At 41.7% G+C, this 22,865-nt stretch overlaps 2 protein-coding genes across 13 annotated transcripts in view; one reads left to right on the plus strand and one right to left on the minus strand.

Moving 5' to 3' along the window:
* Positions 1-5,272, minus strand: part of ALDH5A1 (aldehyde dehydrogenase 5 family member A1) — a gene marked incomplete at its 5' end in the record, with an annotated part of 49,581 nt that extends 44,309 nt beyond the window's left edge. Inside the window, 4 exons of one of the 2 annotated variants that reach the window (XM_083746941.1) lie at positions 246-362; positions 1,643-1,813; positions 3,038-3,121; positions 4,700-5,272. In XM_083746941.1, coding sequence (XP_083603067.1) covers positions 246-362; positions 1,643-1,813; positions 3,038-3,121; positions 4,700-5,272 — 945 coding nt within the window. The remainder of the gene's footprint in view (positions 1-245; positions 363-1,642; positions 1,814-3,037; positions 3,122-4,699) is intronic. The other variant, XM_083746940.1, reaches the window with a different exon arrangement.
* The window catches only part of GPLD1 (glycosylphosphatidylinositol specific phospholipase D1), a 234,000-nt gene continuing 215,446 nt past the window's right edge, over positions 4,312-22,865 (plus strand). For 2 of the 11 annotated variants that reach the window (XR_014566200.1, XM_083746904.1), the window contains exons 1-19: positions 4,314-4,532; positions 7,003-7,346; positions 8,332-8,387; positions 9,189-9,267; positions 10,490-10,587; positions 10,936-11,046; positions 11,602-11,650; positions 12,102-12,156; positions 12,911-13,018; positions 14,931-14,958; positions 15,047-15,186; positions 15,906-15,971; positions 16,923-17,046; positions 18,142-18,281; positions 18,649-18,835; positions 19,305-19,415; positions 19,765-19,839; positions 21,031-21,187; positions 21,759-21,900. Coding sequence is in view for 10 of the 11 variants with exons in the window: in XM_083746904.1 (XP_083603030.1) it covers positions 7,253-7,346; positions 8,332-8,387; positions 9,189-9,267; positions 10,490-10,587; positions 10,936-11,046; positions 11,602-11,650; positions 12,102-12,156; positions 12,911-13,018; positions 14,931-14,958; positions 15,047-15,186; positions 15,906-15,971; positions 16,923-17,046; positions 18,142-18,281; positions 18,649-18,835; positions 19,305-19,415; positions 19,765-19,839; positions 21,031-21,187; positions 21,759-21,900 (1,820 nt within the window). In the remaining variant the exon portion in view is untranslated. Of the gene's footprint in view, positions 4,533-4,965; positions 5,323-6,393; positions 6,638-6,675; positions 7,347-8,331; positions 8,388-9,188; positions 9,268-10,489; positions 10,588-10,935; positions 11,047-11,601; positions 11,651-12,101; positions 12,157-12,910; positions 13,019-14,930; positions 14,959-15,046; positions 15,187-15,905; positions 15,972-16,922; positions 17,047-18,141; positions 18,282-18,648; positions 18,836-19,304; positions 19,416-19,764; positions 19,840-21,030; positions 21,188-21,758; positions 21,901-22,865 lie in introns of those variants that run through there. The other 9 variants (XM_083746910.1, XM_083746911.1, XM_083746908.1 and 6 more) reach the window with 9 other exon arrangements.

Consider the following 22,865-nt stretch of genomic DNA (forward strand, 5'->3'; position numbering starts at 1 on the left):
GTCACAAGCATTTAAAAACCACACATAATTTCAATAATCTTATTTTTAAAAATAACCAAAAAATTAATCTGCCTTTTATATAGTGTATGTGAATGCTTTTAGATTTTTATTCCATTTTTAGCTTTATACTGGTTTCAGTCTTTGTACTATTCTACAAATAACTCAGAGTGACTTAGAAAAAAATGACTAGTAAGTGCAATAAATAGTAATAATTAATCCACTGTTCATCAATATAAAAATCTCACCTCAGCAAGTGCTAAAGCAGATAAGGGTGTATCTTCTGCTGGTTTCACCACCACTGTGCAGCCAGCTGCCAAAGCAGCACCGACTTTCCTTGTAATCATAGCACTTGGAAAATTCCACTAAATTGAAGAAACAGGTGCATTTAAATGCTGTGTGCACATTGGTACAATAAAACAACTGGCAAGTTCTGAAATTTGAGGGGGAAATTAGCAAGATAGAAAGCTTTTAAGATCCTTGGCTGTTGTTTGACCCATCTGCTCCCGAGATCCTGGCAACTTCTAGATACCATCAAACCATATATAAAAGCCACTCTCCACCAACAAAATGGGAACTTAACTTCCACTGAATGGTTTGGAATCCCATTGTCTCTGCAGGAAACCGTGTAGTTACCGTGTGGGGACACCAAGGTCTTGTTCTCTGACTTGCCACTAAGAACCATCAGATTAGCAGATACCAGAAAGAAGACTCAGCAAGCCTACCAATAGCCCCAGATCTCAAATTCACTGCCCTGGGAAGTGCATAGAATTGCAGATGTAGCTCCTTTGCTGGTGACTTTTAAAGTGACCTTTAAAATGCCTTCTATTTTGTTCAGCTAGCTTTTAAATTTTGTTAATTTTATGCTGTTATTAATTTCAGTTGCTCCTGCACAATTGTTTCCAGTTGTGGGCTGTTTTAATTAACAGATATGTATACTTACCCTGAGAGACTTATGCTAAGGGACAGGGTAAGCCTGAGAGTGCTACAGTACTTGCTGAAAGCTTAGAAAGCAAAAAGAGGACTGGGTGAGTTTTCCAGAGAGTGATGCTTCTGTAGCTAGTGTGGTTTTCTTTGTCTTTTATCCCCAAGTCCTAGTATAGGTATGGAATGCTGGTGGCGTTGTGGTCTAAACCACAGAGCCTAGGACTTGCCAGTCGGAAGGTTGGCGGTTCAAATCCCCGCAACAGAGTGGGCTCCTGTTGCTTGGTCCCAGCTCCTGCCAACCTAGCAGTTTGAAAGCATGTCAAAGTGCAACTAGATGAATAGGTACCGCTCCTGCGGGAAGGTAAACGGCGTTTCCGTGCACTGGTCTGGTTTCACCAGAAGCAGCTTAGTCATGCTAGCCACATGACCCGGAAAAAACTGTCTGCGGACAAACGTCGGCTCCCTCGGCCAGTAAAGCGAGATGAGCGCCGCAACCCCAGAGTCGTCTGCGACTGGAATTAACTGTCAGGGGTCCTTTACCTTTACCTAGCATAGATATAGCACAAATATTACAACACATTTACAACCTGTATATTGTGTGCAAAATTTGAGTTTTCATTGTAAGAATTTTAATTCATTGGCCTCAGGGCATCACTAATCCTGCCTCGTTTGAATATTAAAAGTAAAAGTCTGACTTACAACAGTCAGCTGAACTCACAGGAGTAATGATGGCAGCAACTCCCACCGGCTGCTTAAGAACTAGAACTCTTCTGTCCTTTGCAGAAGACGGGATGATGTCACCATAAATGCGCCGAGCTTCTTCAGCAAACCATTCCAAGAAAGAAGCAGAATAAAGAATTTCACCCTGTGCTTCCTTTAGGGGTTTCCCCTGTGAATGATTCAGAATGCAGACATTCACATGCAGAGAACTACAAAACGTCTCTCCAACAAAATGATTACAATGAAGGATTTGTGTGATCACGTTTGTTTTTCATTTTAAAGTGTGATTTTAAACTGTCTAAACTGCCTTCCAAGTGCTGGCACTTGCCTTTAAAGTCCTCCTCCATCTGATACAAACCTTAAGAGTCAAAGGCTTAGACAGTCTCTGCATATATGAGGAGATGTTGTCTTAGAAATGTGGATTTAGACTCATATTTGCCAAGATAATGTACATCGTAGGATGCACGCAACCAAGAATTAGTGGGCAGAGTGCTTAACTCCTCCTCAGTCTGCTAGTTCTCCTCTGCAAAAAATCCTGTCCACTAGGTAATTTCCTTTTCAGCTGGGTTTGCCTACTGTTATTACCTGCCTGAAGGAAAACCTTAAGCACTGCTAAGCAGAAGACGGGAGGATGCATGGAGTCTTCCGGGGAGAAAGTACCTGGTGTGAAAGGGTAAAGTCCCCTCACCTGGTCTCCTTAGAAGTTTCCCTGTAGACCCCTGAACTATTTTTATGAGGGAAATATGAGGTTGGACCTCCATATTTCTCTTGTAGCATCTACTTTGTATTTCAGCCTTCCACGCTGTTTATGTTCAGTTACTCAGGCCTTCTTCCAAGAGCCTTCACTTCACAATGTTAGAACAGCAGCAATAAACATGTTCTTCACAACTGAGTGTTCCAAGGCTCTGGAATAACATCCATGTAGAGATTTGGAACTGCTCTCCTTCATCAACCTTCAATAAAGTACGTAAAACCTAACTATTTTAGAAGATGTGAAGTTAGTTTCTGGGATGTTTAAAAGCATAACATCCATAATTTAAGATTACTAGATGATCGTTTAAATGTCCTGCGGCTATTTTGACCTCAGGAAAAGCAGGTTAAAACATTTTAAAAGAAATAAACAAGCTTGCACCTGCAACTCTACACATACTTTCTTAGAAGCAAATTCTTCGGAATCAGGTCTTCTGCATTACTTTGCGGGTGGGGGGGGGCTTCAAAAAGTCACACATGAAAGATCCTGCATTTGTCGTGACATATTGCAACATGGAATGACATCTGAACTGTACCCATTGACTGCTTCACCTTCTAGGCAAGATTCTTGTAACTAGCTTCCTGAAATTCAGCCCCAAATCCCTGAGGAATATGTCCCCCCCCCACTTCTTTTTATACTTACGTTCTCTGCTGTTATGATCCTTGCAAGATCATCTTTATTCTCTATCATCAAATCAAACCATTTACGAAGTAAAGCAGCTCTTTCCTGAAAAAGAAATAGTGTTTTAGCAGTATCACTGCCAGGTGCAAAAATTATTATTACTCCAGTATTACTTGCATGCTTTACAGTATTTAAATTTGCTTGTCTCCCAATAATCCTGCAAGTAGATTCAGGTTCAATTCTAACAGGACTACTAACAAAAGTTGATAAAATTAAATTTGGTGTCCTCTGGTCCATGGGGTCACAAAGAGTCGGACACGACTAAACGACTAAACAACAACAACATGCATCTCCACTCAAAGATGGAACTTAAGCATTATAATTAATACATGTATGATTTCCCCGTGTTTCTTACGTATTGTACATAAAGTACCCCAGGGAATATACGTATGCAGGGGAAACGCACCATACTCCACAATATAGTTAATGAGGAAACAAATGAACAAATAAAGGATTTCCTTTACTCTGAATGTGCAAGTTATTTTTTTATTATTTATTTCATTTATGAGTTGCTTCCCATGAGATACCCCCAAAGTATATACAACAGTTGGTTATCTACCCCAGTAGATGTTTTTTTCAAATCTGCTCTAAAAACAGGTATTTGGAGCTTAGAAAGGCAAAATAAAGCCTATATATTTAAGACCACCCTGCAAACCACACTTACTAGAGAAAAAGCTCTTCTGAATGCAGTGGAACTTACTTTATGCATAGCCTTATACAACTTCAAGCAATATGTGGACCACTTAAAATGCAAGAAAAACATACATGTGTACTGTGCCAATATGATTGATATTTTGATGAGGCCCTAAGCTACTGAAGGTAATGGGGCCCTTTATATGTCCAGCTGTCCTTTGTCAACAACAAATTGCCGCTGGTTTTTTGGTGTTGAATATATGCTGTATGGTAATTTATGAACCTAATAGGTATCTAAAGCCATTTGCACATGCAGAATGTAGGCACCCTATATATAGAAATGAGCAAACCAGTGATATTTTAGAGAGCAGGCTAGCAGGCGGGGCCTATTACTTACATCATAGGAGCCTACACAACACAAAGCATTGTTGCTGTATGTAGGTTTTATTTTATTTGTTTTTTATCTTCTATTTTGGAAATGTACATCCAGGGGTGTGTGTTTTTTCCTTTCAATTTTTTTGGGCCCCCAAGAGAGTGGGGCCCTAAACTATAGCTTGTAGGTAAATCTGGCACTGCTTCATATAAATAATAACAAGCAGCATTGACCCATTCCTTTATCTGCTGCTTCTTCAGCGCAAACTCTGGTTGAGTTTAAAACGGGGGGGGGGGGAGAGTCTCTTTGAAGGAGGAGCATTCCCTTTCTCCAGACGGGGCAGGCGCCTTCTGAATAACCCTGTCTCGATGTCCCCACGGCGCGTCTGGAAGAGCGTGCGCGCGCGTTCCTCGCCTATGTGGGGCTGCCCATGACCTACAGCTGATGCCGGTGGGTGGCCACAAGCCAAGGAAGGCCGGGCTCCTCTCTTTTAACAGCTGTGCACAAGGCGCCGGCGGGCATCTTGCGCACAGGCGCAGGAGGGAGCCTAGAGTGGTGCTCTTCCATGCTCGGCTCCCCCTGCCTCGGAAACTCTCCCCGCGTCCCGCAAGCCTCACCTTGGCAGACGCCCCGCTCCAAGCAGCGCCGGCCTCGTAGGCGGCCCTAACTGCGGCCTGCGCCTCCGCCGCCCCGCAATCCGCCACCCGGCTCAGCTCCGCGCCGCTGGCCGGGTCCCGGACGGGGAAGGCGGCCGCCGCTTGCACCCAGCGGCCTCCCACGAAGCCTCCGGTGCGCACCAGGGAACTGGCCAGCGCCCCTGCGCCCGGGCTGGCGCTGCTGCTGCTGCTGCTGCCCAGGCGGACGCCGCCGGGCGCCGCTAGCCAGAAGCGAGAGCGGCGGGGAGGAGGAGGGCGAGCGAGCGGGGCTCGGAGGCCCAACGACGCCCAGCGAGTCGCCATGGCCTCGGCGCCGGGGAAGGGAGCGGAGAGGGTGGAGCTGGGGGCGGGCGAGGGCGAAGGCCCCGCCGAGCGTGGAGCTCCTCGGCAGGCGGGTTTCTCGGGAGCGAAGTCCCTGAAGGCTGCAGCGCCACTCGCGCTTACTCGGGAGCAAAACCTCGGAGGGACTTGCTTCCAAGCAGAGAACTGCGCAGCGCTGCAACTCCGTGCCAATGCACTTGGGGCCGTGCTCATCCAAGGATTTAGTGGTCTTTAAGCATAGGAGCCAACTCCTAGCGACCAAGGTGCCTTTGCTTTCCCCCTCCATTAAAATATTTGAGGGGGCTGCCCCCCCGGCATTGCCATTTAACTAGTGAGCAGTATATATATATTGTTCAGGTTGGCACCCCTGTCTTTAAGCCACTCTCCCGTGCTTGCTTGCTGGAGAGATTCGCTTGTAGCCCAGGCTTGCGTCGTCTGTTTCATTATCATGTCTCCGTGCGCTTTGGAGGATGCTCGGTGGCAGAGCATCTTCTTGGCACGCAGCAAGTCCTAGGATCAACTCTGGCCTCTCCAAGTAGGGCTGGGAAATAATGCCCTCTGCCTGGAAACCTTGCACTGCAGAGCCACTGCCATCAGCCAGTGTAGGCAATAGCTAGGAGATGCCCTGGCTGAAACTGGAGAGTCACTGCCGGTCAGTGTAAGCAGTGTTGAACCAGAGTTGAGAGTGCTTGAGAGCAGAGCTGTGTGTGTGTCTTGCAGCCCTTAAGCTAGCCTGCTCCCCTTAGGGAGAGTGGAGGATGTTGCCCCTTCACCTGTGTGGAAGCCAGATTCAGCTGCCCTTCCAGCTGGTTTCTGCCCAGTCATGGGAAGGTACTACCTTGTCCTTTGCTTTGGGGCAGCCCTCAGTTTGGGTCTCTTAACCTGGAGCTGGCTAACAGCTGTATCGTAAGAGGCCCCTCTCTTCCCCCAAATTTGTGACCTGACCATTTAAAAACATTTTGCCCCACCTCCTCACAGATAATAATGTGGTTGCCAGTGTAATAATGCTGGGTTTCCCAGTTGATGGAATGGGTGCAGTCAAACACAGCTGTGGCGGTGCATACAGCAACCTTTGCCAACCAGGTTGGCCTCCAGATGTTTCAGACTACACCTCCCACCAGCCCCAGCATCATATGGGATGGGCTAGCTCAGGGGTCAGCAAACTTTTTCAGCAGGGGGCTGGTCCACCATCCCTCAGACCTTGTCAGGGGCAGACTATATTTTTTGGGGGGGAAAGAACGAATTCCTATGCTCCACAAATAACCCAGAGATGCCTTTTAAATAACACATTCTACTCATGTAAAAACACCAGGCAGGCCCCACAAATAACCCAGATGCATTTTAAATAAAAGGACACATTCTACTCATGTAAAAACACACTGGTTCCCGGACCGTCCGCAGGCCGGATTGAGAAAGCGATTGGGCCGGATTCATCCCCCGGGCCTTAGTTTGCCTACCCATGGGCTAGCTCCATCAGGCCTCCTCTCCCCTCAGCTTTCATAAGGGGCAGCTGTTTCAGCGGTGGGAGAATTTTCCCCTAGTACAGGAGCTGATGGATGATACCAAAAGAACGACTGTGTGAGTACAGTCTTTGGTTTTGGTACTTTGGTACTTGTTCCCATATAATGTGTGAATCAGCAGCAACACTTGTGAATGCAGTAAAACTCCCCCCAATGGGTTAACTGCTACTAAAAGTTATTATTCCTTTAGATAGAATTCATAAGTATTGCAAACCTCGCATGTATTATGGACATTAACAGAACGAGACACAACCACCAGTATTTTAGGTTGTTGTTTTTAAGTGAAATATGTTATTTTCACTGATATCACCTGCATTAGCAGAGAACGGTTTAATGAACAATGGTGCGTTGAGAGAGAAGGAAGGAAGGACGGACGGACGCAGTTGCCAAACATCGTACAATAATATCCTTTCTCTGTTCTAGGCATCATTTCACAGATATCAATGGAAAAGCGACATCATATTAAGTTTCGTTGGGACCGATTCTTGTCTCAGATCTGTTGGCTGATACAGGGGAAACTGGCAACACATTTCCAAATCACGTGAGGGCTTTAGTTTATGTGCCAGTCACATATTTGATTAAGAAATGCACTGTAGCTCATATTTCAAAGGTCACAGTCCTCCTACTGAAAGCATCTTGAAAACCATGGTTTATAGTCCAGAATATCCACAACATGGAAGCTTTCAAGATCTGGTCTGTTCTAGCTGTACTTTGCAGTTTTTGCCGTAAAGGTACACCATGTGGCTTGTCAACACATATTGAAATAGGTAAGATTTGATAATAAAGGCATGAGTGTTGTGAAGCACCATAACAGATAATTTCTGTAATCTGACCATTTTAGTTACCAGGTAAGTGTTATTTAAGGGGGGGGGATATGCAGCAATTGTTGAATAAAATACTGCGATTACCATGTTGTTTTAAACTGCTAGCAAGGCTAGGGCTGCATGTATCTAGAAAAGGTGAAATGATACCAGCATAATGCAAACTTGGCATATTTTATTAACAGAAAACAGCACATATGTGTGCTATCTTCAATCAAACATATTAAAAATCTGAGTATCTTTGCCTTCAGGACTAATTTTTATATGCAGAAATTAGATGCTAAATGTTTTCTGAGCTTTCAAGCCTTAAAAAAATTATATGCTTACCTTATAATTTATCTGCCCGATATTTGAGAAATCAAGAGGAGAGGGTAGCTTAAGAATTAGAAATATATTTCATTGTGGAATTTGTGTCTTACCCATGGAGGCTTCAGTTGCAATTCATTTATGGCTAGGAGGCAATTCAGGCATTTAACTTCTTTTATTCATGCTTTTGTTCTAGTCTTTTGCATAAGGCATCTTAAAACAATACATTGTTAATTCAACAAGTGAAATTAGGATTAAGCAATATGGTCAAATTGAAAGACTGCTTGAATGGGTAGGATAACCATGATAAAAATAAACACACTGCCAGGATTACGTTTATTTACAAATTTGCCATTACCTGTTTCTCCATAAATTTTGTCATGGCAAAATAATAGATTGTGTGTGGGTAAGTAAGTTAAGGATATCTCTTGATATTCTTTGAAACCCAGTAGGTGAAGATTGTTTGACATTTCCCGATATTAAGGGATACGATCATGCAGCAAAATCTGGACACTGTAGGGAATTGCATATTTCCCAGAGGATGGTAAGTGATCTCCAGTTAAGTACTGCAGATCCCCTGTTTTTTAAAAGCCACCAGGAAGCTAATGTGATGTTATTTTTCTAGCTCACAGAGCTCTGGAATTTTTCAGCAGCCCAGAAGGAAATGTTAATTATCGCAAGGTAGGAAACTTAGCAGTCTAACATTAAAAAGCATTTTAATAAATGTTTCCTCTTTCTGCTACCTTCTACACCCACCCCAGCACTGAGCCTCCTTCCATGCCTTTTCTTTTTTGTAACTATTACAGAAATTGTCCAGACCATAAGCTAGGGGTTAGCCACCCCACTGTAAAAGTATTGACATTTGTTCATCCTTACCAAACTATGTAAAACCTTGTTATATTTACCTTTAATATTTTTTATGAGTATTTAAGAGACAGTATTTGAGTGACTTTAACAATACCTAGAGGTGGGACGCAGGTGGCGCAGTGGGTTAAAGCCTCAGCGCCTAGGACTTGCCGATCGAAAGGTCAGCGGTTCGAATCCCTGCGGCGGGGTGCGCTCCCGCTGCTCGGTCCCAGCGCCTGCCAACCTAGCAGTTCGAAAGCACCTCCGGGTGCAAGTAGATAAATAGGGACCGCTTACCAGCGGGAAGGTAAACAGCGTTTCCGTGTGCGGCTCTGGCTCGCCAGATGCAGCTTTGTCACGCTGGCCACGTGACCCGGAAGTGTCTCCGGACAGCGCTGGCCCCTGGCCTCTTGAGTGAGATGGGCGCACAACCCCAGAGTCTGTCAAGACTGGCCCGTACGGGCAGGGGTACCTTTACCTTTACCTTTTTAACAATACCTAGATGTGAGTATTAAGTACTTACTGTTTTAGTATTTAAAATATTGGTAATATGCAACTAATACTATTCTCTCTCTCTTCCCCCTCCCCTTTTCTCTCTTACTTTTATTGCTGTTTCTTCACCATCCTCTCGTCCAGTTGATACTAACCCACCAAGATGCCTATCAGGCTGGAAGCCTGTATCCTGATGCCTTTTATTCTGGTATCTGCAGGAACGGTAATAAATGGCTGGAGAAATTAGGTTTCCCTCCCTTGTCCCCCCAAAACCATACTACTGACAAGTAGCCTGATTCTTAATGCATTTTTACTAGCTGGCTGGCTAGAGGTCCATATATATAAATTGTAATTATGCCAGTGGAGAATCTGAAGAGAACAAACCACTGTTCAAACAATGAATGCCAAGGAACACTGCAGGAGGAATGAGGAGAGTAAGTATAGTTGCAGGCCAACAACTTCTTGGGACCCAAGGTTAAAGAAGGCTACTTTAAAAGGTGCAGGCAGAGGAGATCAGTCAAGGCATTTGATCATTTAAACCGGCAATCTCTCTTTACAATTCCACGTTCCTTTGGTATGAGTGCATCTTGGATTGATACGCTTTATAATTTATATTATGGGTTACTGGCCCAAGTTTTCGTGAACGGGGAAAATATTTTGGAGAAGAATTAGAGGAACAACTCTGGCAACCAATTTGGAATAAACTACTATTTGGATCCATCTCAATTAGAACTCCTAGAAAATTCTTTAAATGTAGCACATCGCTGGTATATGTACTCAGCCAGACTGTATAGAATTAAGCACAACACACTCAACCTTTGCTAGTGGAAATGTAATGAAGTACTGGCTCTCCAATCCACATGGGGTGGTTTTACCTAAAAAATATTCCTTTTTGGGAAAAAGTTTTTTCAAACAATCAAATGATGGGACAATTGCTGCAACCAGACCCCAAATTAGCCCTATTGTCATGTTTTACTCCGCGGATTATGATCATAACCAATAAAGACCTCATCCTTCATTTATTAACTGCAGCTAGATTAGTGATTGTGGAAAATCGGAAAACTTTAATTGCAAATCTTTTTGAAGCCTGGATTTCGCAAGTATGGGACATTATGCTTTTGGACAAATTAACCGTTTCACGAAAGGAATATCAGTTGAGGGGGCTCACCCCTTCTAAATGACATGGTATGTTTTTATTGACTTTGTTAAGACAGTTGAAATTGGTTTTCACCCTCCATCGACTCATGGAACCTTATGGAGAGACATGTTCATTTGATTGGCTTTCTTGGAGTGTCTAAAACTGCAATCCTCCAATGCTATTTTTCTTTCTTTTCTGTACAGCTACTAAGCTCTGTTTTACTTGTATGGGTATGTTTTGTTACTTGAAATTAAAAATCAATTAAAAAATTATCATGAAATAATGTTGTTCTTGTCTGGTGTTTCAGGGTTGTTCCGTCAAGTATCTGAAGACACTCACTGGGCACCTTTTCTCAGTACCAGTGTCCATTACATCAGAAAGAACTATCCTCAGCCCTGGGGAGAGGTAATAAATCCCCCATAAATTGCTCAGGCTGAAGGCCCTGGTATCACTCTTTTCATAAATCTTATTATCTGTTCCCTTTCTCATTTGTATCAAAAGCATTTGAAAGAGAAAATGTCAAATTAAATTTGACGTTTCATAACGACTAGCTGTAAAAATGGCAGCGTGCATGCCCACTGAAGATGCTATCCAAATAAATAACATACCACATAGATTTCTGCCTTGTGTTGGTGAAAGCAGAGGCAAGGTTTCATCAGCAAACATGTCAACTAAATGTCTCCAAATACCTTTTGAGAGTTTGGTTTCAATGCACTTAATGCAGAATTGCTTGTTTTTGTTTCTTTTGTTTAGGCCACAGAGAAACTGGTGGCTTTCCTCTTTGGCATCGCTTCTCATATGGTGGCAGATGTGAGCTGGCATAGCTTGGGGATTGAACAAGGATTTTTACATGCCATGGCAGCTGTAAGTGGTGCCTTATTTTATTAATAGGCTCGGGTCTTTTTTTTCCTTGTGACCAAAGCATGCAACAAGCATATTTTATCATTTGGTTTTGTTGTTCCCCTTAAGTGACAATCGCATAATATCTGGGGTGGGAGGGAGAAGGAGGGAAGGAAAGATCCTTACTGCTGTTCATCTTTAAAAAAATTAATTGGTTGGATGTTCTCTGTAGTACAAGAGAACAGGGAGAGCACAAACTCTTAAGATTCTGATGAGTAAGGATGGTTGTTGACTAGTAGCCATTATGGTTTGGTAGACATGAAAGAAACACCTTGGCAGTTTTGGAGGTAGCCAGAGAAGGAGACAAAAGTCTTGAGCTTTTGCAACTGATTGGCTAGGAAATTCTGCTGGAGGAATCCTGTATGTGGAACTTTATGCAAAGTCGAGGGTGAAAAAGAAGCTTCAAGGGTCTGGATCATCTCCTATGTTGCTTTGTATCAAAGAGGAGAAATGAGAAATTTTGATTCTGTTCATGTTCCTGTTTCTTTGATGTAAATAACTTGTTTCTATTTTTCCTAGATTGATTTTTATGGCTCATATTCAGATGCTCACGCTGCTGGTGATTTTGGTAATTTATTTCCTTATGGATCCTAGAATGTTCTCCCTAGATTTCCATTAAATTCCTGAAGGTTCTTACAGAAAAAACTGATATCACTAAGGTTTCAATGACTTTATCCCTGAAATAAGTGATTGTTTAACTATGGCACTTGTTTCTTTCTGTATAGCTTGCTCAGTTTCACATGAGGCATTTCGGCTGGCTGAGATGCTTGACTTAAGGCCCTTAAGCAGACAGTGAGAAACTTGCTCAGGTTCTGAGCATAAGGGAGAGGACAAATCCAAAAGTATGTGGCAGACAGGAAGAAATGCCCTTAATGGAACTGAGCAAGCTAGAAAGAAACTAGTTGGGCCTGTGGAGGTGTTCCAGATTTTGTTCAAATTTAAAAGGCAGGCAAAATTCTTTGTATGGTTTTTGCTTCAGTAAGTTGATGTCTTGCTCTCTTTTCGCCCTCTAATTTTAGGAGGAGACGTGCTGAGCCAGTTTGAGCTTGATTTTAGTTATTTGGAGCCAAGCTGGTAAGTGTGCTATTTTCAAAACAGAGAGAGAGAGAGAGAGAGAGCAGGGAGCAGAGGGTTCAGAAGCAGAGATAGTAGCGAAAGATCCATGGTTTAACCACCACCACCAATGTGGTGTTGAGGAACCAATGTTACAACATTATAACCAATGTTACACATTATAACCACTGCAACCGATGTTATAACATTATCCTTGCATCAGGGAGCAGGTGGCACTGTGGTCTAAACCACTGAGCAAGCCTCTTGGGTTTACCAACTGGAAGGTCGGCAATTCAAATCCATGTGAGGGGGTGAGCTCCTCCCATTGCTCTGTCCCAGCTTCTGCCAAGCTAGCAGTTCGAAGTAGATAAATAGGTATTGCTGTGGTGGGCAGGTAAATGGCGTTTCCGTGCGCTCTGGCTTCCGTCCTGGTGTCTCATTGCGCCAGAAGCAGTTTAGTCATGCTGGCCACATGACCTGGAAAGCTGACTGTGGACCAATGCTGCTCCCTCAACCTGAAAGCGAGTGAGCGCCACACCCCATAGTCGTCTTTTACTGGACTTAACTGTCCAGAGGTCCTTTACCTTTACTTGCATCAGGGACTCTGGGGTTGAAATTATCTTGTCTAGTTTGTTCACACATGTTGTTGCCTGTGGCTTCACCCGCTGGGGAGGGGGGGCGCTGCGGATGGGTCCACAATTTTAGTTGAGGACTTGATTTATGCCAATGAACTTTGCTGGTTTAAATAAGAAACTCTGCTGTTCAATATATTTAGGTATGTGCCAGTCAAAGATTTACTGTCAATCTACCAGGAACTTTATGGGCTGAAAGTAATAACTGAAGACACGATTGTTGACTGCACGTATCTGCAGTTTCTTGAAGTGTAAGTCAAGCTAAATGTTTCCATTTTTATTCCTACAGCAGTGCAGGTTTTATAATTTTATTATATGTTTGATCCCTTTTTTAAATGAAGAACATACTAAAAATCCTCTCAGTCTAGTAATTGAATGAGAAAATAAATAATTTTGGGAAAGCAAAACTCAGTGTGGAGGACACTGGGCCCAAACAGAGGAAGTTTGTTGTTGATGGGTTAGACATGCAAATAAGGCTAGAGCAAGTGCTGTTAAATGATGAGAACTGGAGAAGAAAAGGTGCGAAAGAAGAAAGTTTAAAGTTGTTATGCGTGTTTTATTTTTTGTGGAAGGGATCTCCCATAAGTGGATGGGCCAGAGTAGATAGAAGGACAATTGGTTGGTTTTTAAAAAAATTGTGCTTTGGTGCTAAAGGAAAGATTGGAAGGGATTGACATATTGAAATGGGAAACAGATAAATATTAAGGAAGAGATGTCTCAATATAATACATTTTAAAGGAAATCATGGTGTGGAGTTGAAAGAGATTCCGGAGGGATGTGGACATATTTTAACATTTGCTGATGGGCCAGCAATTGTTGCCCTTATTCTAAACATTTCTTTGCACTACAGACTCATATCAGGCTGCGTGTTTAATAAATATACCGTATTTTTTGCACCATAACACTCACTTTTTTCCTCCTAGAAAGTAAGGGGAAATGTCTGTGCGTGTTATGGAGCGAATGCCTGCGGGTGGCGGGGGGGATCTGCTGCAGTCGTGAGCAGAGGATCCATGGTTCCCCTTCCTTCCCTCCTCTGTGGTTACAAAGCATGGATCCACATGGATCCTCAGGATTTTTGCATTGGGCTACTCCAAACTCACTGTCAGATCACATGCCTGTGGCCACAGCATGAACCACAAAAATCATATATCCACTATTTCGTTTAGAATTTTTTTTTCTGGTTTTCCTCCTCTAAAAACTACGTGCGTGTTATGGTCTGGTGCGTGTTATAGAGCGAAAAATACGGTAGTTTTGGTCAGTTCATTATTTCAGCTGAATAACAAATCTGGAATAACCAATTTGTTAATGAATTTTACTGAAATTAATACGTTTAGCTGACAGATGCCCTTGTTATCTTTCTACATAGTGAATACTGCTTCCACATTGTAGTGGCCCACAAAGTCTGTGTTTGGCGTAATCATAAACTATTATTTAGCATCATGGGAATGAGCTGCAGGGAACCTTTCCTTCCTCAGTGTGCCCATGAAGAGAAAAATCAGAAGTTTCCATTTTCAAGTTTGATTAACGCAAGTGTTTTGTTATCTTAAAAATGGTTTACTGAAACAAGCCAGCTTCGAACGTTAGGTAGTTAAACTTAACCACAGTTTAGGGGTTGGACGTAATGCTAAACTGAAGTTAATCAAAAAAGGAAATTAACTTTTGATCACCTTGGAGGTTAGAGGGAAGCATGTAAGCCTGCGACTCGCTTTGACTTGCTGCTGTAATGATAAACCGTAGTTTGTTGCAGCTAAATACTTTTATATGCTGTGCTTTTTTCTAAAAAATAATGTTTAGGGGTACTTTCATTTTCCTACTCATATTGAAATACTGCCCCTCAATGAGGCCAAACTTAGATTCACAAAATGTTTAGGGGTATGCGTCGCCCTGCGTCCCCCCAGAGAAAAGCACTGTTTATATGGATTGCTTTAATTATTCCCTCCCCATTAACAGTGGAGCTATTAAGCAGTGAGTTTAATAATCAGCTAAGAACTGAATATGTTATGTCTGTATTTAAACTGTCAGCTATCTTTATATAGAGGTACTCAAGGCAATATAAAAAACAACAACAGCAAAGTAAGCACATAGGTGTATATAAAAAGTGTTTTGTGCACTGAAAAGTTCTACACGGATGGTAAATAGAGAATACTGTACTTTCTCCTGCAGGTTTGGCGAAATGATCACTGTCGCCAAGGTAATGTATTTTTGTTGAAAAAAGCTTTCTTGAATGCTACTCTTGAAATTCTCATCTATCTAATTAATTTGCATTTCCATTTTCATAGCTTTACCCCATCTATGCCAGGAAGTCCCCATTTTTGGTGAACAGATTCCATGAATATTTTCTCGGTGGTGTGGATGATATGGCATTCTCATCAAATAACATTTTTGAGCTAACAAGCCAAATGTTAGAGAATGGAACAAGGTGAGGTGCTGGTTTAACCTCTCTAGACCAGGGTATACTACTCTAAACCAATAATAAAATTATGCAGATATTTTCATCTAAAAACAGTGGTTCAGATAAGTTGTGAATTGAGCTGTGGACGCTATAATAATTCACATGTAATAGCCACCCATTAGCCTTCTAACATTTCATATGAAGTGCTGATTATGTTTGCAATTATAGAAAACGAGTTTAAGGACATCTGGTTAATTCTGAGAGAGGAATAGTTGTGTGGTTTAATTAATACAATACAATGCAAATCTTTATTACGGACATAAACCAGCATAAAAGGGTAGGATACAGTCATTTAAAATCTGAAAAGTGTTTTGGAAAGCTAAAAGGTGTTAAAACAGAATGTGAATATGAAAGTCTATAAGAATTTAAAAGAAGCTAAAAAAAGGGATAGGATCATTGGGCGGGTGTGTAAGAGCACAAAAGGTTGATATATAAAAGACTTTAACTATTAATTTACAGAGCGCTCTGATACGTTCATTAAATCTAGTTTGTGCCACAGGTCATCCTCCGACAAATTTTGAGCGCTGCTGTGCAGAATCTAGCTACATTGTACGTTGTAGCAGGATTGGTATCTGAGAGCAGCAGGGAGGTATAGAATTGTACTGTGCACCCTGGGTACTTATGAAGTAGTAGTCAGTATTTAAAATTATGCATTTAGTATAATTATTTGAAAATTTCTTCTTTAGTGGCTGCTTTATTCCTGAGAATCCTTTGTATATACGCTGTAAAGATGAACAAACAAATGCTGTCATGTAAGTAAAGACGTAACGTATGTCTGCCTAGTTTGATTGGTTGTCTGAACAATATTTGTCTTTTTCATGTTCATTCCATTAAACAAAATTCAGGCCTTCTACATCCTATGTCTCTTTCTGTTGCAATTGGCCCATCATCTAGATCAGAAAAAAACCCATATTCTTGCATTTCCTATAGGAGATCTCCAGAGAAATCTCCAGAGCAGATTTGGGGGGTGTAGGAGTGGAAGTGGGAAAAGCAAGATGGAACAGCCTCGCTGCATTAGTGGAAGCCATACTGTAGAACTTTGGACCTTCCCCGCTGATACGTTCTCAGCCAGCATCACCAAACTTTCAAATACTTGAAGCTTTTCATTTATGATTTTCCTTTGATGAATACTGTGTAGTTGGAAGAAACCTCCAAAAGTAGCTGGTTCAGCTCACTACTGATGCAGGAAATCCACTGTTATAGCATCCCTGGTTGGGGCCCACCCATTTGGCTGGCTCTCCTGAAAATATTGTTAGAATAACTTAATTAAAAACAGAAGTTTACCTCTGGCCTTGTAGAAGATGGTTCTTATGGAACAAATGGAAATGGTTTGTTAGTTTTTTAGTAAAAAGCTGGCATATACTTGTCAGCACAAAACGGAGAGTTTGTGTTGCCAAAATTACAACCATAAATACACCAGAGACCACAATGGGCTAAGTTTTGAGTGAAATACTAAATTGGATCATTCAAATGTTTAATAAAAATTTTAAAATACTTAAAGCACAGAACTATTGAGTACTGCCAGAAAATGTCCATAAAAAACCTTTGTGTACATTTTGCGCTTTAAACATCGGACTTTTCCAGTTTTGTACTTAACTAAAACACTTATTACATTGTAATCTCTTGTAAAGGGCTATCAGTGACATTTATTCCATTTTTATGTTCCCAGAAGCAAATGTCTAATTGTTATTGCCTTATTTCAACAGAATCAAACAGTCCAAAACTGAACACTACAGACAAACGTCTTCTTCAATGGCCAAATCAGTTGAAAAAAATATCAGCTACACAGAGCGAGGAGTTTATTTTGAAGTGCCACCTTGGACAGCAGTAAGTCTTTCTGGCATTTAGATATTAATGGTAAGGGATAGAAATATATATGGAGATACATTGGACACCCAGTGCCTTGTTTGTTGGCAAGTTGCCTTCTACATATTCTTTGCCACTCCACCCCACAAAAAACCTATATATTATGTTCAGGTAATACGAAGTAGTTTTTTGTTCTGTGCATTTCATGTAAAGCGCTCAGTATGAAGCTACCATTTGTGAGATATTTCTGTTCACTGTAGCTTATGGGAAACTCTGTAGGTGCCTGTCATGTGATTCCAAGTAAACCTTTGAGTCAAAATGTATAGTAGAATATGTAAACTGGCCTCAGCCAAGAGATTGTAACAATGGCTCAATATTTTAGCAGCACTGCGCTGGAGTTTAATTAACCTACTGGACAACAGACAATCTCCTTTCTTTCAAGAGGTCATGAGATACAGCTAGAGGAGGGTCTGATAACATAGTACATATATACAGTGCTTTTTTCCTGGGGGGGATGCATACCCCTGAACATTTTGTGAATGTAAGTGTGGTCTCATTGAGGGGCAGTATTTCAGTATGATCAGGAAATTGAGAGTACCCCTAAACATTTTTAAAGAAAAAAACACTCTCTCTCTGTGTGTATAGTAGTAGTAGTACATATAATTTTAAAAAAATCTAATGAAATTGACAGTAGCTGTGTAGTGATGTGCCAAAATCTAGCCTCCATTTTTAAAAAAAATTTCTTCCTCTGAGAAAGAGGCTTCCATTTATCTGCCTCATCCTCGGGATGATTACACTTCAAAGGTGAGGAAAGCATGACAATAAAACCCTGCACCCTCCCTGTGACAATTTCACCAAAACGTTCTCTCCTTTTTGATAATTTTTTAATGCAATTTCTTTTTTGTTCATTGACACAGACAATGATGAAGCAAAAACAAAACAAAAAAGTAGGATAAATTCTCAGCACAGCACTAACTGTTTGCAAATGTAGAGGCACCTGTTCATTGCAGTGAGTCTTGTGTATTGCACTAAATATAAATTGGGTCCTTGCTGGGTCAACAACCAAAATATAATTATGAATGTGCTTGAATATTCCTTTATGCATTTCCCCCCCAGAATTATCTTCAGTTGAGCAATAGTGCCACTGCAAAAGGTTTGAGGAGAGTGTTGTCAGTCACGGCACAAGGGTCACCAAAGCATGTCACCAAACCCAGTGCTTCATATTTTCTGAAAACTCCATATGCTAGACTTGGGTGGTGAGTTCTGAGTTCTGATTTCTCCATTCTGTTTTTGTCTGAGAGATCAGCTTGTATGGACTCAAAACTATTGCCTGGATGCTTATCCTACCTGCATGTAATAACTATGCAGGGAAATTATCTTGTTGGGGGGAGGGGGAAACCCAAGCCATTTTATTTGCAATTTAAAGGCATGTAATCCTGTCGATACAGGATTGGGATAATAAAAAAATTAAATCAGATTTTGTTTTGGATCTCACCTTTCTTCAGGGCTACCACGGCAATTACTCTTTTATATAGACAATTGAAAATCTGCAAATGAAAATGTGGAAATTTTAAACAAATGTAAACCAAAATAGTAATTGGAATTATTTCACTCAATATGCAGGGCATTGATTTCTGCTGACCTAAACCAGGATGGCTATGATGACCTGGTGACAGGAGCACCTGGATACAGCCGGCTGGGACACATTCAGATAGGCCGTGTATATATTGTTTATGGCAACGAATCAGGTTTGACTCATGCAAACTTGGACCTAGACCAGGAAGCAGATTGCATTCTGGAGGGGAATAAGGTAGGAAAACAAGTCACACATTGGTCATTGAAAACATTTTGCTTGTGTTTCCAGTCATCTGAAAGACTGGCGGCATCTTCTTTTCTACTAGCAATGCCATTAACTTCATTTCTAATCTATATCACTTAAAGATAAAAGTCCATTGTGAATAAAGAGCGTTGCTGCTTAAAACTATTAAGGACTCTTTACTGGGGATCTATATGAGCTAAATGAAAGTAGTAGGGTTTGGCCATTCTCCTGAGTATTATATTTGCATGGTGGAATGGAGTGTTGAGCTGGGTTTAAAGTACATATTTAAAATACAGTCTTTTGTCACAATTAAAAAAAAAGCTAAATAACAAACAAAAAATCCAAAAATGTTGAGCAATTGTGCTGAACGTTATATGAGCAGGTATTCCTTAAAAAGACAGATAAGCTTTTAAAATGGGTGTTGGACTGCCATAATGATGTAGGCTTCTTTCTTTTTAAGCCTTCAGCAAGGTTTGGTTCTGCAGTAGCAGTTCTAGATTTCAACGAAGATGGTGTGTTGGATCTAGCAGTGGGAGCCCCGTCTGTAGGATCACAGGAACTCAGTTACAGGGTAAGAATATGTGTGTGTGGCATTTTTACAGTGTAAAATGTTAGTGCAGGTTAGTAAATACGGGTGATTCATAAGAGGGGACGTTAGCATGGCCCAAGTGAAATAAAGCAGACAGAATAGCAGATGCATCATCTGACTGACAATCTTAGGACCAACCTGTTTTGTGAACGCCAATATCTGTGAATCTCAAATTGAATGATTAGACTAGTCTAGATTGCAGTTGTACACCTGGACACACAGGTTCATGTGAAGATGAAAGGATGAGGTGAAATTGAATTTTTAAAAAATAAAAATAAAAATTCTGGATTTGATTCATACCCTATTAAAATTTTATTTTCTGTTGATCTAGGGCTCTGTATATGTATTTTTTGGCAATAGAGGACAAGGTTTCCACAGCCTACCAAATGTCACCATAGCTTGTCAAGTAAGTTTGCTGATGAAATGCAATACAAACATATAAGAAATTAAATCTAGGGTTTCTCTAGATCTATCCAGAATAAACATACGTGTGGATTCTATTATAATAGATTTATTATTGCTTCATTGGCACACAATATGTTAAATCAATGTCATTGTGTGTACCAATGTGTGCCAATAACTGTTCCTGTACTTCTATGAAGCACTGTTAAGTACAATGATGTAAGATTGAAGAAAAAGGATTCTGTATTTCCTCTGTGTGTACTAGGGTCACATTTGGACTTAATAAACCATGATACGAATGAATCTTACATGAATGAAGTTTGTGCAGGTGTATGAGCAAACAAACAAGAAATTCCTTGGTTAATTATAGTTTACTGATCCATCTAAATTGAAATTATGCTTAATGGCTTCAGAACAAGCCAACTTCAAACTATGGCTCAATATCCTGGCTTGTTCTGAAGCTGTTAATCATATTTATCTGCTTTAAATGAAACAGGAAACTGTAGTTAACAGAATACTTCCTCATTTGCTTATGTGGAAGGAGAATCAAAGGGGTTGTTGATGCAATGATAACACTTCTTCCTATCTTGTCTTAAGCCAAGATATTGCCATCCGAACATCATAATAGGGTCTATAGTACAGACACAATAGGGTCTATAGTACAGACTTTCAAGACTGACTGCTGTTAGTTCACACAAAAAAGAAAGAGAAAGAAAATCACTCTCTTTCCCCGGTTCCTGACAAAAAAACACACACCTTCCTGTATAGTGTCAGACACAGGCCTTGACTTGTGCTTGTCCTAGGCAGAAAGGAACTCCCAAAACTATCTCCATCTCCTACATATCAGATCTGCCCTTGAGTTGTCTTCTTGCTCAGCCATGGTTCTGCTAAGTGATGGTTTACTGTTAGTTTTCTCTCAGTTTAGAGAAACTATTTATCTGGAGCTTGCAGGTTCCTTGTCCTTCTGTTCTCCAGTCTTCCTCCTCTCAGTTTATAGCCGCTGCAGCACAAGCTCAGAGAGACTCTGAAAACTGATTTGAGTTGGACAAGCAACTACTAGGCCCGACAGATTGTACTAGGTGGGCTCAGGCATACAAGGCTTCCAGACAGACTGAAGGATAGTGAGATGCAACTTAATGCCCTGCACCTACTCCAGTATTGCAAGACCTACTAAAATCTCAGTTTCCTTTTGCAGGAAATATACTGTAACCTTGGCTGGTCACTGCTGGCAGCTGACCTTGATGGTGATGGAAACAATGATCTCGTAGTTGGTTCTCCTTACGCAGCTGGTGGTGGGAAACAAAGAGGATTTGTGGCTTCATTTTATTCGTTTCTCAATAGAAGCAGCCAAGGTGACTTTGGTTTTTTTTGCTGGAATTTATTTCTGCTATTTCATATGCTACTTTTTCTTGCGTCTTCTATTAGCTCCCTTTCAAATCCATCGTAAGACAAAACCACAGTAATAGTCTAAATCTTTCTCCAAGTTATATTGCTGGTAATAAACACCGGACAATGCTTTTAAAGCTAAAGGACCCTCAGCCTAAGATCCAGTATGAATTCATGCAGAAGGCTTTGTATACCATTCCATAATCTTCTGAGTCAAAACAGACTAGAGGGAGTTTTACAGTGCAACCCTATGTATCCCAACTCAGAAGTATGTCTTACTGAATATTTACCCCCTGGTAAGCATGTATAGGACTGCTGCATCACTTGATGAACTGAACTGACCCTTGGCATCTTTGCAGAGACAATTTGATCTGACTCAAGTTTCAACATTAGTTTTCATGTATTAAAGAATAGCAAGAATTATGATCCAGGTAGTCCAGTATGACTGAACAAACCAGAAGACCATGATCCTTTCATAAAGTGATATGTACCAGAAACAGCAGTATGTTATCCTCTGTTTCTTGTTTGGTCTATCAGACCAGCTGTTCCTATCAGATGCTGACTGGATAGTAAAAGGAGAAAAGGATTACGCATGGTTTGGATCATCACTCAGCAGTGTCCAGCTTCAAAATACAACCTTGCTGCTTATCGGCAGTCCTTCTTGGAAAAACTGTAGAAGGTATATTGCGTGGACAGGCGGAGTCCCCAGATCCCGAGTGGTTCCCCCCCCCCGTCATGTGGAATAACGACTCTAGACAACGTGCTATGGGATTAAATTGGCCACAACTTTATTAAATTTCAAATGTGGGTAGACCTTGGCTCAGGCATTGGGCGTTCTCCCTCCCTAGTCCCCAGCCGGGGACCTAGGGAGCATCAGGGTTATCCAGTGTGTGTGGGGGGGATGGGCCGGCTCTGGAGAACATATGTTCAAGCAGAGATAGCCGCCCCCGTTACGCCGCTGCAGGGGAGAGCAATGACGACCTTTCGGCGTACGGCCAAAGCCTCCCTTCAAAAACCCCTTTAACGGGAAACCCTGGTATCGCCGCCGCAAAGAGGAAGATGGACTAAAGGATTCCGCCCAAGGCCTGATACCGCCGAAGTTGTGACGTTTTGCTACGGGAAAGGCAAAACCTGCCAATGCAGGGAAATTCCTTTCCGGCCCTTTAACATCGACCTTATCGTAGCAGCGCCCGCATACCTGTGGAGACAGGTTAACCTGCAAAACCTATGAAGAAAAGTTAACCTGCAAAAGAAGACATTAACTGAGGGTGGGTAGGGTGGGAGAAGCTCTGGAGCCAAGTGAGGATTACCAATTAAGATCCACCCTCTATTGTGTGGGCAGGTAATCTATCCCCCTACCTGGCCTGGTTTCCCTGGCAACGCTTCCCCCAGGTGGGATTGGACAACTCACTGGGGTAGGCGGGGACCTCCAGGTATCCCACCTGAGGGAAGGCAAAGCCTATGCTTATGGGGCCACTCCAGATCCAGGGCTGCACGCGTCCCCGCAAAGGGCACCCCCCGTTTTAAGTGGGGAGCGGTCGTTGCACTTAATTTTAGAAGTTTGTATGTGATCATACCCAGCCTAACATTGTGCACTTTTAAATGTAAACTAACCCTATGCAGTAGGTTAGTATTATTTCTAAA

Source organism: Podarcis gaigeae, assembly GCF_964106915.1.
Source record: "Podarcis gaigeae genome assembly, chromosome: 7".
NCBI classification, from domain to species: domain Eukaryota; kingdom Metazoa; phylum Chordata; class Lepidosauria; order Squamata; family Lacertidae; genus Podarcis; species Podarcis gaigeae.